The sequence below is a fragment of the Delphinapterus leucas genome, unplaced genomic scaffold (assembly GCF_059928025.1).
Source record: "Delphinapterus leucas isolate spDelLeu-1000000601 "Yukka" unplaced genomic scaffold, BTC_Dleu_Yukka2 spDelLeu_asBTCV2_sq25, whole genome shotgun sequence".
Classification (NCBI taxonomy): Eukaryota; Metazoa; Chordata; class Mammalia; order Artiodactyla; family Monodontidae; genus Delphinapterus; species Delphinapterus leucas.
In genome coordinates this window covers 2,059,565-2,073,157 of record NW_028322234.1, presented here as the reverse complement: position 1 = coordinate 2,073,157, position 13,593 = coordinate 2,059,565, and the positions used below count along the sequence as shown (strand labels likewise).

The window sequence follows — 13,593 nt, the reverse complement described above, 5'->3', positions numbered from 1 at the left end:
TCCATCTTTGAGCCAATCATTGTGAACTGAGGAATAGAATATCAAGATTGACATGCTTCACAGACTTCATCCCAGGGTCCTAGTGGGTAAAGCCAGTGGGCTAAGAATAATAAAGAGTTGATTTCTTCAAGGCAAAATTGGGGTACTAATGCTTCCCAAAAGACAGGTGGATACTGGGTAGCCAAAGAAAATGAACTTCCACTACCCTCAGATGACATGGTATTGTATCAAAGGGTGGGCAAGAGCACTGAGGATAAGAGGAGGCTTCTTGCTTCTATCATCTTCGAGATCCCATCCCTTCTTCCACTAAACTCTCCAGAATTCTGATTGATGTCACTTTACTTTCAGGCTACATCCAGCTAATGCCAAGACGGTGGAGTGGGACTGGAAGCTGCTCACTTATGTCATGGAGGAAGAGGTAACATAGCAATTGCAAGCAAAAATCTTTTGCAGAGGAGGTTTTTTGTTTGTTTTTTTTTTTGCGGTATGCGGGCCTCTCACTGTTGTGGCCTCTCCCGTTGCGGAGCACAGGCTCCGGACGCGCAGGCTCAGTGGCCATGGCTCACGGGCCCAGCCACTCCACGGCATGTGGGATCTTCCCAGACCGGGGCACGAACCCGTGTCCCCTGCATCGGCAGGCGGACTCTCAACCACTGCGCCACCAGGGAAGCCCCGCAGAGGAAGTTTTAACTAGAAATAAAAGTGACTGTAAATCTGGTAGTAACGTCTTTGCCATTATTCCTTTCTTTTACTCCCCCCAATCCCGACCAAAACATTCCTATTGAAATGGTATGTGCTGTCTTCCAATTCAAGATTGAATACGTTCACTTATCCCTCTCCTTTTTCAGATTCCATTTAAAATAACAGTAAATGAATAGAGAAATGTATAAACCTATGGCACTGAAAATAAGGGGAAAGACAATAGATTTGAATGAAGATTGGAAGAGCTAAAGGAAATATAAGAGTGATGACTGATGAAGCTAGGCTGAGAAAGCTACAGGCTAGAATACATGAGGAAGGGCTGTAGCCAAAGAGGGAGGAAATCTGCCCTTTAGAGCAGAGAATTTTTGGACTCAGAAACACAGTATATAAGAAGGTTGAAGTAGGATATGAGCTGTAAGTCTGTTGAAAGCTTGTAGATGGAACTGATAATCTCTCTATTTTTGAGTACAGAAAGCTCAGTTGCCAGGTTACCTACCTTTCAGGCAAAAAAATCAGAGGATTCATTGTCTAAAAGAAATCGAATGAACCATCTGTCATAAATGAAGGCAGCTAGTGTAGAGTTGGTGCTCCAGAAAAAAAGTCTGCATTCTGACCTTTAGGGATCCCTAAACTTAATTGCCAGCTTTCTGTCTGCTAACCCAAAAGCACTTGGATGGAACAAATTATTGTCAACTTAGAACTCTATACTCAGCCAAACTATTAGTCAACTGTGAGGGTAGAATAAAGACATTTCCAGACATGTACAAACTTGACAAAATATCCACACACCCCATTTCATAGGTTACTTGAAGATATGCATACAAAGAATAGGGGAACAATCAAAAAAGGGGGAGACACAGGATCCAGTATCACTAGATCTAATCCAGAAGAGTAAGGAAGAGAAGTCCTGAGATTACTGCAAATAGTAGACCTAGAGGGCAATCACTCCAGATTGGAGCAAAAAAATACAGGGCTTTAAGGAAGCATGATCTGGGAAACACCACCAAGAGGGCAGACAAGGAAGCTCCAGGCTCTTATTCCCCAATGGAGATACCAAGTTAACAACAATATATGGACCAGAATACCTTTGTGAAAACTCTAGAGACCAGTTGAGAAGTTGTAGTACTCAGGCCAACCAATGCATAACCAAGAAGGTACTCCATTGAAAGGAGTAGGAAAGTTTGTGGTGTTTTGTGTGTCCATACCCCTCCCTCTACCTAGCATAGCACAGTGCAACTAGGAGGAAATCTCCCATACCTTGGCTCCTCCCTTGGGATGGAAACAGAAGAGTGGACGTTGAGTCCAGTGTTCTGGCTTGTTTGGAGGATAGTTTCTGTCTTACCTGACTCAGAGCACTGTTGAGAACAGTGGCTTAGTTTTCTGGCTGAAAAGAAATGTGAACACTGCAGCATTTTAGAGGTGCAGAGAGTATGCAGTTCCACAAACAGGTACTGGGGGAGCAAGAGACTGTGGGCTTTCAAGAAGAAGTAGGGGCAAGCCACTTGGGAAATTAAGGCAGATAAAAGCACACACACAAGCTCAGAGAAAACACATCTCCAGTAAAGGTCTGAGAGGTCTCAGGACCTTTAGCCAAGCTGATTGGTGAAGGTCTTGCCATGCATGAACTCAATGGATAAAGACTGGGAAAGGTGTTTTTTTCAAATGTTTAAATCTCAAAAGAAGATTACAAAGAGGCAGGGAAATGCGGCCCAATCAAAAGAATGAAATAAAGCTCCAGAAACTGACCCTAAAGAAACACAAATCTCTCAACATACTGACAAAAAAAATTTTTTAACTATCTTAAAGATGCTCAAGGAGCTAAAAAAGAACACAGACAACAAAATGAAGCAAGAAAATAATGCATGAACAAAATGAGAATATTAAATTTTAAAAAACTGTAGAAAATAATCAAACATATCCTGGAGCTGAAAAATACAGTTACTGAATTGAAAACTTCACTAGAGGAGTTCAACAACAGTCTTGGTCAGGCAGGAGAAAAAAAATCAGTGAACATGAAGAAAGGTCATTTGAAATCACTGAGACAGAGGAGCAAAAAGAAAACAGAATAAAGAAAATTGATGAGCACCTAAGGGACTATGGGACACCATTAAATGGACCATATACACATTAGGGAAGTCCCAGAAACGGAAGAGAGAAAGGGGCAAAGAGCTTATTTGAAGAAATAATAACCAAAAACTTTCCAAGTCTGAGGAAAGAAGTGGGCATACAAATTCAAGAAAGCTCCAGTGAGAATAAACCAGAGAGACCCCACACCAAGACACATTGTAATCAAACTGTCAAAAGTCAAAGACTTTTTCTTTGAAAGACTTTTTCTTGAAAGCAGCAAGAAAAAAGTGAGTTTGTATAAGACTCTCAGCAGATTCTCAGCGAAACCTTGCAGGTCAGAAGGCAATGGGATGATGTATTCAAAGTTCTAAAAGAAAAGAACTGTCAACCAAGAATACTATATCTGGCAAAACTTTCCTTTAAAAATGAGGGTGAGCAGCAGGAGAGAAGTGACACATCAATACAAGATCCTCAATAAGATTATCAGAGATTTCTCATTAGAAACTGGAGGCCAGAAGTTAGTGGGGCGATATATTCAAAGTGCTAAAGAATAAAAGTCAACCAAGATTCCTGTATCCAGCAAAACTGTCCTTCAAAAATGAGGGAGAAACTACTGGGCATATACCCTGAAAAAACCATAATTCAAAAAGAGTCATGTACCACAATGTTAATTGCAGGTCTGTTTACAATAGCCAGGACATGGAAGCAACCTAAGTGTCCATCGACAGATGAATGGTTAAAAAAGATGTGGCACATATATACAATGGAATATTACCCATAGAAAGAAACGAAATTGAGTTATTTGTAGTGAGGTGTATGGATCTAGAGACTGTCATATAGAGTGAAGTAAATCAGAAAGAGAAAAACAAATATCATATGCTAACACATATATATGGAATCTAAAAAAAAAAAAAAGGTTCTGAAGAACCTAGGGGCAGGACAGGAATAAAGACAGACGTAGAGAATGGACTTGAGGACATGGGGAGGGAGAAGGGTAAGCTGGGACGAAGTGAGAGAGTGGCATAGACATATATACACTACCAAATGTAAAATACATAGCTAGTGGGAAGCAGCTGCATAGCACAGGGAGATCAGCTCAGTGCTTTATGTCCACCTAGAGGGGTGGGATAGGGAGGGTGGGAGGGAGACGCAAAAGGGAGGCAATACGAGGATATAAGTATACGTATAGCTGATTCACTTTGTTATACAGCAGAAACTAACACACCATTGTGAAGCAATTATACTCCAATAAAGTTGTTAAAAAAAAAAATGAGGGAGAAATAAAGACATTCCCAGATAAACAAAAGCTGAGGGAGTTCATTTACTACTATCCCTGCTCATCAAGAAATGCTAAAGGGAGTCCTGAAGGGTAAAATGAAAACTAAACAGTAACTTGAAGCCGTATGAAGAAATAAAGATAAATACATGGGCAGTTATGAAAGCTATTATTGTAACAATGGTTTGTAACTCCACATTGGTTTTCTATAATGTATTAAGAAACTAATACATTTTTAAAGTATTAATCTAAAAGCTAGTATTATTGTAACTCCACATTTTGTTTTCTACATAATTTAAAAGATTAATGCATTTAAAAGAATTATTAGTTTATTTTGGGGCACACAATATATGAAGATATAGTATTGTGACTTCAACAACTAAAAGGGGTGGGAACAGAGCTGTAAAGGAGCAGAGTTTTTGTGTGTTATTGAAGTTAAGCTGGTATAAATTCAAAGTATTATAATTTTAGAATGTTAAATGTAATCCCCATGGTAACCACAAAGACAATAGCTGTAGAATGTACACAAAAGGAAATGAGAAAGGAATGTAAACATTTCACTACGAAAAAATCAAAGACAATAATGCAGGAAATGAGGGACAAAGAAACTATAAGGCATTTACAAAACAAATAGCACAAGGCCAGAAGTAAGTCCTTCCTTGTCAGTAAAGGGAAACCAATGAATTGTGCATGCCTGCCTGCTGTGTGACAGACACTTACGCTGGCTTTGGTAAGGTTAGAGTTATCACCACATAAATCACAAGGACACTGAGACTCAGCGGGGTAAGTTAAATACGGGATGGAGCTGAGTTTCAAACAAACAAATAAATAAGGTCTGTGCACCACCAAAGCCCATGCTCTTTACCTGCATCAGTTAGGCTTCAACAGTTAGGATCATTTCACCTGTAACAGGAAACCCAGCTCAGACTTGCTTTCACAGTAAGGATATACATCAGCTCATCTTACCAGAAGTATAGCAGTGAGATAGACATCATGGTTGCTTGATCTAGTAGCTTGGCATAGTCATTTTTTCTGTCTCTGTTCGGATATCCACAGTTTAGGGTTTATCCTGAGACTGATAGTTAGGTTCAGTGAAAGAAAGAGACTGACTTTTGAAGCTCTAGGATTGCCCTATTTGCCCTCTTTTATAATGACCTAGACTGCTTGCTCTCTCCCAGAAACCTCTCTTTTAGATACACACTCGTTGACTCATGGGCCTTCCCTTGACTTAGTATTTATGAGAGCCCAGTGCTCAGTGTCGTCCAGGAGATTGAGAGGAAATACTTCTCATTTTTTCTCCCCCAGGGACAAAATCTGCCCGGGCGAGTCCTTTTTCTACGTTATGTAGTACAAACCCTGGAAGATGATTTCCAACAGATCCTGAGGAAGCAGCGACAGCACCTGCAGCAATCTATTGCAAGCACTGTGCTATCCTGTGACAAGCAACCCCACAATGTCAGGTAACCAGCCATCTGAGCCCTGGGATGACAAGAGGTAGGGGCTGTAAGTGGGCAGCTACTCAAGTCCGGAGAACATCAGGTGGATGAGATTTTCTAGTAGCTAGATAGTATAACAGGGATAGTTATTACAACTATAAACAGTCCTAGAAGAAAACCTCTCTGTACCAACTGTGTGTCAGATGCCATAACTTGTGTGGTTTTTTTCCCGAGGACCATCAGACTTCCTTTAGTCTATTTCAGTATTGTTCAGACGGCCTTGTGAGATCCAGGGGGAAAACTTGACTTGTGTAAAACTTTTCACAGCTTTTATAAACCTAAATTTATTTCCATCCCCCTGAGTAACTCAAGATAAATCTCATTTGTCACTACTACTTTCTGAAAAGCCTATTATTATAATAGGTCACGTGGCTGACAATAAAGTACAGTAAGGTAGCAAGCACGTGTTCTTTTTTTGTAGGATAAGGTCCAAAGCTTCTGGAAGCTTCAGAGTGGGGAACTACCATATCCTTATACCAATGGGGTGAAATGTGGTTTATAGGGTAGGGATCTCAGGCTAGAATTTTCATCCTGGAACTACAAGCTTTGCTTCTTTTGGAAACGGTTCTCACCAGCATTCCTTTTTTCAGAGCATCATTGAGATTTTTTTTCACTCACATTTACATTCTCATATGTTCTGGCATATTTGTTAAGAATAGTTTTCACAGGCCAGTGTGGGATATTGACTATTATAACTCCTTTAATTAGAAAAGGGGGACGTTTCATTATGTTCTAAGTAACAGTCCGCTTTTTCTCCCTTAGTTTGCATGCTTATATCCATTTCCCTAGATGTACCATTTTATGTAAAGTTTAAATGTTAATGATTATAGGGGGTAGAAAATCAGTAAGTAGAGAAACTACAGAGAGTACAGGATAGCATAGTTGGGTTTAAAATTGAAAAATAACAATTTAAATAGTGAGAGCAACTCTCCTGACCATTCTGCTTTGTGAGCTTAGGCATTGGATTGGGAGATGGGAGACATGAACCCAACTCAATCCAGTGACAAGTCACTCACTTTCATTGTGTGAGCCTCTCACTATACCCAACACTATACTCTTGGGTTTAAAGATAGGCATTGGTAACCTCTAAATGCAAGCCACATACTCTATTTTGTGCTTTATCAATGAAAAAAATCAGTTCCAGCTGGAGGGGAAACCAGCTGTATTTGATTCAATAAGAGAGGGCTATTAGATTGAGGTTGTGGTTACACGGATATGTGCATGTATTTATCAGAACTCATCAAACAGTATATAACTGTGCTTTGACCTCTAATGGGTGGGACAGTTGTCAGAGCTTTCTGAGAGGCTGTTCCCGGGTTATAATCCTCAGCTTAGCTCAAATAAAATTTTCCATTTCCTTCTTAAAATAAAAAAAATTCATCAAACAAAAACCAGTGTGCAATTTATTTTATATGTTATACCTCAAAGATAAGTTTTTAAAAAGAAAGTGATGGTAAGTCAGTCTCCATATGACCCCTTAAGGGATTTTCTTTTCTTTTTTTAACTGTGCATACAAAGAATAATCTAGTTCTACATGATTTAAGAAATACACTAGTCCCCAGATCCCCTCACCCACATTTTCCTTTCCCAAGGGGTAACTACTTTCAACTCTTTTATTTAAGTGATTCTTTGGATTTTTACCTCTTTATGGCTAAATAAACTGTTTGTGTTGCTAATTGTTGATTTTTCATTGTTAGCTATTATCTATTAACTCCCCACATGAAAGATGAGGAGTTAGCTCTTTTTCCTCTCTACCTCCTCTCTCTCTCTCTCTCTCTCTCTCTCTCTCTCTTTCACACACACACACACACACACACATATCCCAGCCCCCATGCCATTAATAGAGTTATATCATAATTTTGTTTAGATCAGTATCCAATGTTTCCATCACTATAACTATGTGTGCTAGTCAGAGTTGAGCCAAGTACTAAACTGTGATTACTTTTTCTTTCACTCATACCTTTTTTGTTTTCCTTAGAGTTAATAACTGCCTCATTTTTAGTTTCCTCGTATTGTTTGTGCATATCAGAAGTCAACCCTAGATTCTCTGCCGTTTGGTTTAAATATCCCATCAAGATGTTTATTCACACTGGGTTAGTCTTATGAAGTTCTTCTTCTTGAAGATCTGTGGTGGAACGTTTTGACCTCCTTCAATCTGGATTGGTTGTCCTCTTTTCCAGTCTTTATCATAAATGTGAAAATTCCCTTCACCTGTTTCCAGTGTTGGATCTCTGTTTCATATCTTCTCTTTCTTGGTTTACTCCCATGTTTTTGATAGATCAGTCTCCAGTAGCTTCTTAGAAAGGTATGTGGGAAGTAAAATTTTTGAGATCTTGTATGTCTGAAAATATCTTTATCTTCCCACACGTTGATTGATAAGTAAGTATAGATATTTAGGTTAGAAATATCTTTTCTACAGAATATTAAAGGAAATATTCCATTGTCTTCTAGCTTCCAGAATTGCTGTAAAGAAGCCATAAGCTACTTTGATTACTGATTCTTTGTGTGTGCCTTGATTTTTTTCTCTGGCTGTTTATAGAATCCTCTTTTTGCCCAATATACTTGTTTTAGATCTATGTTCATCTCGAATGCTGGGCATTCAATGGGCCATTTCATATCCTTCATTCTTGGAAAATAGAATTTTCATTCCTGTTATCATGTTTTTAATTTCCAAGAGCTCTTTTTCTTTAAATGTTCCTTTTTAAAAATAATAAATAGAATTCTGTTCTTGTCTTTTTCTTTCATGGATCCGTATCTTTTCATATTTTTGATTATATTAATGATAGCTTTTGTTTTTGTTAGTTCCCTGTATAATGTCTGTTTTCTCCAAGTTGCTTTTTTGAGGAGAAAGGAGGGTTGGTTTGGCTTTTTGGTGTTTATCTCTCATGTTAGAATATGTCCATAGATGTCTGGTAAACTTTTGTAATCTATCCACGTTTAAGGGTGACTCAAAAGCTCTTGGAAGCTCTGAGTACAGGTGAGGACTTGTCATTTCTGAGCTTCCCTGTAGGTGGAACTGGCTGTCCATTTCTTAGAAAATACTTCGTCAGTGTCTTTAGGTCTTTCCTCTTGGGCTGGATGAGTTTTCCAGAAAAGACTTCAGATTTCCTACATGAAGGATAAAGACCAGGTTGCCAGGTTTTGGGAAGACAGTTCTGGGAAGGTGGCAAGGATCTCTGCACTGAGCATGCATAGGTTCACTTAGAGCCCCTGTTTTTGCTTTGATGCCTTTGCCTCCCAGCTGTGCCTGGTATCCCAGTCCAGAGACCCTCTGTTTTACCTCTCCACAAAGTTAACCTGTAGTCTTCAGCATTGGGGGAGAAGATCTAAAAGTTTCTTAAACAGATTACAAGCCATCATATTTATTTTAATTTACCCGCTTTTACCCTAACTTCATGGAAACCTCATACTGCCATTTGCAGCACTTATTGAAGGTTTTTTTTTTTTTTCCATTTTTTGGTGAATAGGATTAAATAGGATTGCTCTTCCCTACTGCTGGCTTAGGATTCAGCTTTCTTAATTCTGCCAAGTCAGTTAAAATTTACCCCATTGCCAAAGTCATAGACTTAGATGAAACATCATCTAAACATGACATTTGCCTTATTTACTTAGTTAATTGGTTACTTTGAATTTTGTAATCAGCATCTCTTACCCAACCCCTTAAATCAAAGGCTAGGACCTTGACAATTACCTACATCCATCCCCCATCATCCACTTTTTGCACCTTCTTGCACCCAAAGTAATTGGCATCCTGAATGTTCATCATGTTCCTTTCCTTTTTATATAGTTTTATTGCATCTATATGTGTTCCTGTAAAGTATATATTTTTATTTTAGCTCCTTTTAGCTGTATGTAAAAGAGTATCATGTTGTATGTAATCAATTGGTACTTTTATATTTCACTTACTATTATAGAGTACTAAGATTTGTCCATACCTATCCACTGTAGCATATTCATTTCCACTACTGTAGAATATTGTTTTGTGAATATACTTCATTTTCCTTCCAGCTTCCAGATTTTTACTGTTATTATCTGCCCTCCTTTTCTTCCCTTCTTTGTGGATTTTTAAAAAAATTATTTACTGTAGTATTAGTGGCATTTTAGGAGGGAACAAAATTAGATGTGTATATTCAATCCATCATTTTTACCTAGGTTACCTAAGTGATCATCAAAAGTAATTTTGACTATATGAGATGTTTTTACCTTACTAACTTTGTGAGCCTACACCCTGTGTAAGGTTTGACTCTACTGCACATACTCTAAACCTTGGTTATTAGCATTAATAACTGACATCTAATAATAGAAAGCCAACAAAGTCATCCAGTCCAACTTTCCACTTTGTCAAGGAATGTTCCTGGTCAGGAAGCCACAGATAGTGCTCTTTGACCTTGGAGATACCTTTCAATAATTCTAACTTAAAGAAAAATGTTGATGTTTTACTTACCTTTTGTAACCTTACTGCAATTAAATGCAGGGTTTCCATTAGACTTTTTAAATATTGAAAGTAGCCTAAGGACCCTCTGTGTTGCCTTTAGGGAAATCTAGAGGTCTAGGAGCCCATGTTAAAGTTGCAGTTCTGAGCACCATATAGTAAGACAGAAGTTTAAACTTTTTCTTTCTTATCTTTTTTCCATTGCAGGGATGTCATCAAGTGGTTGGTCAAAGCAGTAACTGAAGACAGATTAACTCAGTCCCCAAAGGAGAATCAAACCTCTCCAGGAACAGGAATCTTGAAGGCCAGCAGTAGCCACCCTTCTCCCCAACCTAACCTCACAAAGAACACCAATCAGCTGTAAGGAGCAGGCAGAAGTTATCTTTCCTGGGGCTATTGGGATTTACTGTTTTAGAGAACAGCACCACCCCCTAAGAGGAGTTTCCCCAAAATTAACAAGCTCTTATAACATAGGCTGGTTTTTACTAAAAACTATCTTAGTTTGACTAAAGGCTAAATTCCTAATTCCAAAGGTAAAACAAAAGCAGATGCTTTCCCCCTAGATGAATAGGGCTTCACTAAGTGAATATTAATTCACAAAGCCGAAATGGAACAAAAGCCAGAGGACAGTGCCCTCCCTTTCCTAGATTCCAAGAGACAATACAGGGTTACAGCTACTCACCACTTCATCTGTCCACTGACAGAAGAGGAGTCATGCGTAGTGGGTGTTCCAAAGGCCTCTTGTTCTCAAGGACCTGGGTCTCTCCTCCAGTCCTGGAAGAAGAAGAGCAGTTCAACCTGCAGGTTCCAACAGGTTATAACAGCAATGGCTCAGACCAGGGCAGGTCCTATTACCTCAGACCACACTGGAAAGAGATTCCTGGCATTTTTTTAATGGGATTGAAAGTGGTCTTGGCATTTTTTGAGAAATGCCAGGATTTGGGGGCTGGAGCTGCCCTTGCACAAGTAACCTGCTATTCCATGTCAATTATGTTAAAAATGACAGTCACACTTGAAATTTCAAATACAGCATTAGTGCCTAAATTCACAACGCTATATAATAATCTAGTTGCACTGACCTGATTTTCATATAAGTACTATGGGTTTTCACTAATTTAGGAGACAATCTTGTATCTAAAGGGAGAATGTTTTGGAACAATGAAATATTTGCTTGAGCAGATTGGGGAAGGTCCTAAAGTAGGGAAGTAGGGTTATCCCAGAACTCAGTATATAGACCCAAGAGAGAAGCAGACACTGTTCCTTAAATGAAAGCTAATATAATAATAATAATAGTAATAAATTTATTGTAAGTAGATATTAGTAGAATAAAATAGGGTCCCCCTAAAAGTGATCATGATCTTAACAACAACAGTAGGCACTGCTGTTTACCATTAATGAGTGCCTGTCTGCCAGATATCTTAAACAGCACAACTTTATGAAATAGGTGGTATTATTTCTCCTTTTTTGAGATGAGAGAACTTAGACTGAGAGCAGTTTAGTAATTTGTCAAAAATTGATCAGCTTGTCATTGCTGAGCCAGAATCTGATGCCAGAGTCCCTGTTCCACCTATTGTGTCACTGGCTACAGATTTTCTGAAAACAGAGCCCTTCCTTCCCTCACAAATAATAGTGCATGTTAGAAGAGGCTAGCTTCAAGGCCAGGCTCACCTTCTGAGGGGTTGCCCAGATTCCTCCTGCCACATCAGCCTGGCTGTCTCCCACAGTTAGGTCTGATGAGAGAGAGGGTCACGTTTCACCAGCTGAAACTCTGAGACTAAACTTAGTAAAAGATTATTGTGAAGGAACTAGTAACAGGAGAAGACTATATGGTAAATATGTATTTTCTCCTATCAAAGAAATTCAAATAATTGTTAGTCATTCTGGACCTGTTTCTTCATCTGTGAAATAGAGAAGTTATAGGTTAGGTGATCCTTAAAGTTCTCTAGATCCTTAAGATTGTATGTTTCTCTTTTTGAATTTAAAAGCAGCTTGCTTTTACAGCTCAACCCCAGGTTCTGAGAGGTTCAGATAGTATGATCTGGCAAAAGGGATTCAGGTAGGTGAAATTGCTAATAAAAGCATGCTGATGCTTGAGTAGTTCTCCCTGACCCTAGTGTGTGCTTTACAAGATCCTTTAGTACACTGGTGGGGACCTCATCCCAGCCAGTAGGGTGGCTCTTTGCCAGACCCTCCCGCTCATTTGTGTTCTGTGTTCTGGACTCAGGATTGTATGCCAGCTGCAGAGGATGCTGTCCATAGCCGTAGAGGTGGATAGGACCCCCACATGCAGCTCCAATAAAATTGCTGAAATGATGTTTGGGTTTGTGCTGGACATTCCTGAGAGGAGTCAGAGGTGAGTCTTAGTTTTTTTGTTGTTGTTGTTTGTTTGTCTTTTGTTTTGGTCTGGGAACGTAATTTCAAAAGAGAATTCCAAATGGTAGTTAAATTAGGAAAAAAGAGGTAGAGGGATAGTTCCTGTCTCTTTAACCTTTTGAAAGAAAGAGGTTCTCAACCAGTTGTTATTATTTGCAACTAAGGCATAATTTCTTGGGAAGAGGCAGGGTACCTTAAAATGGAGCCTAAATTTTCCCACTTTATCCATCTGTCTAATAACTTTACTCATCTCTCAAGGTTCAGCTGTGAGGCACAACCATCTTCTCTGACCCTCAGCCATAGAGCCTGGTATAACTGTTCACTAAAGTCTTGATGGATGAATGAAATAGGCATATCCAATATTAGGGGAAAAAGAGGTGACCCAAGAATGAATAGGGTTGCACCTTTAGAATGAGCCGAGATACTAAGAATAAGGAATTCAGTTTCTCTAAGCATTAATTAGTAAAGCATTTCATCAGGAAGAGACAAGGAAATAGAGCTCTTGGCTAGGGCCTGTGATTCCTCCTTTGAACCAGTAATTTTAGAAATCTGAAGGAAGAAAAATAAACTGGAATGAATATGAATTCATGAACAGTTGCTGGTACAGAAGATAACTATGAGAAAGCCATTGTACGGTGGTGGCCCTTAGGGGAAATTATCTCCATCAGGTCCATGTCTGCTTCCCATCCCCATCCCCTAAGCTGCCAGTTGGCAGCCAAGACTATTCTTGTACAGTTCTGGTTCCTCTATTGGAAGAAAATGTCATACCATATAGAATTGTAATAAAGATTTAATTAAAATACCCTGCTAAGATTAAGACAAACACTTATTGGGTCCCTACAATGTGCCAGTCATTGTCATGTTAATTATCTCATGTTTTCATAAAACTTTATAATGTTATTACTGTTTAACAAATGAGAAATATACTCTAAGTAGTTAAATAACCCAAGTTTACACAGTTAATCACATTCAGAATCCAGATTTAAACCCAGGACTTCTTTTTTTTTTTTTTTTTGCGGTACGCGGGCCTCTCACTGTTGTGGCCTGTCCCGCCGCGGAGTTCAGGCTCCGGACACGCAGGCCCAGCGGCCATGGCTCACGGGCCCAGCCGCTCCGCGGCATGTGGGATCCTCCCAGACCGGGGAACGAACCCATGTCCCCTGCATCGGCAGGCGGACTCTCAACCACTGCGCCACCAGGGAAGCCCTTTTTTTTTTTTTTTTGCAGTACGCGGGCCTTTCACTGTA

At 39.3% G+C, this 13,593-nt stretch overlaps 1 protein-coding gene across 2 annotated transcripts in view; it reads left to right on the top strand.

The window, feature by feature from the left end:
- The window catches only part of LOC111169871 (SUMO-interacting motif-containing protein 1), a 103,510-nt gene that overhangs the window by 58,522 nt on the left and 31,395 nt on the right, over nucleotides 1-13,593 (top strand). For both annotated transcript variants that reach the window (XM_022564438.3, XM_022564437.3), the window contains 4 exons: nucleotides 349-418; nucleotides 5,351-5,505; nucleotides 10,181-10,333; nucleotides 12,198-12,326. In XM_022564438.3, coding sequence (XP_022420146.1) covers nucleotides 349-418; nucleotides 5,351-5,505; nucleotides 10,181-10,333; nucleotides 12,198-12,326 — 507 coding nt within the window. The remainder of the gene's footprint in view (nucleotides 1-348; nucleotides 419-5,350; nucleotides 5,506-10,180; nucleotides 10,334-12,197; nucleotides 12,327-13,593) is intronic.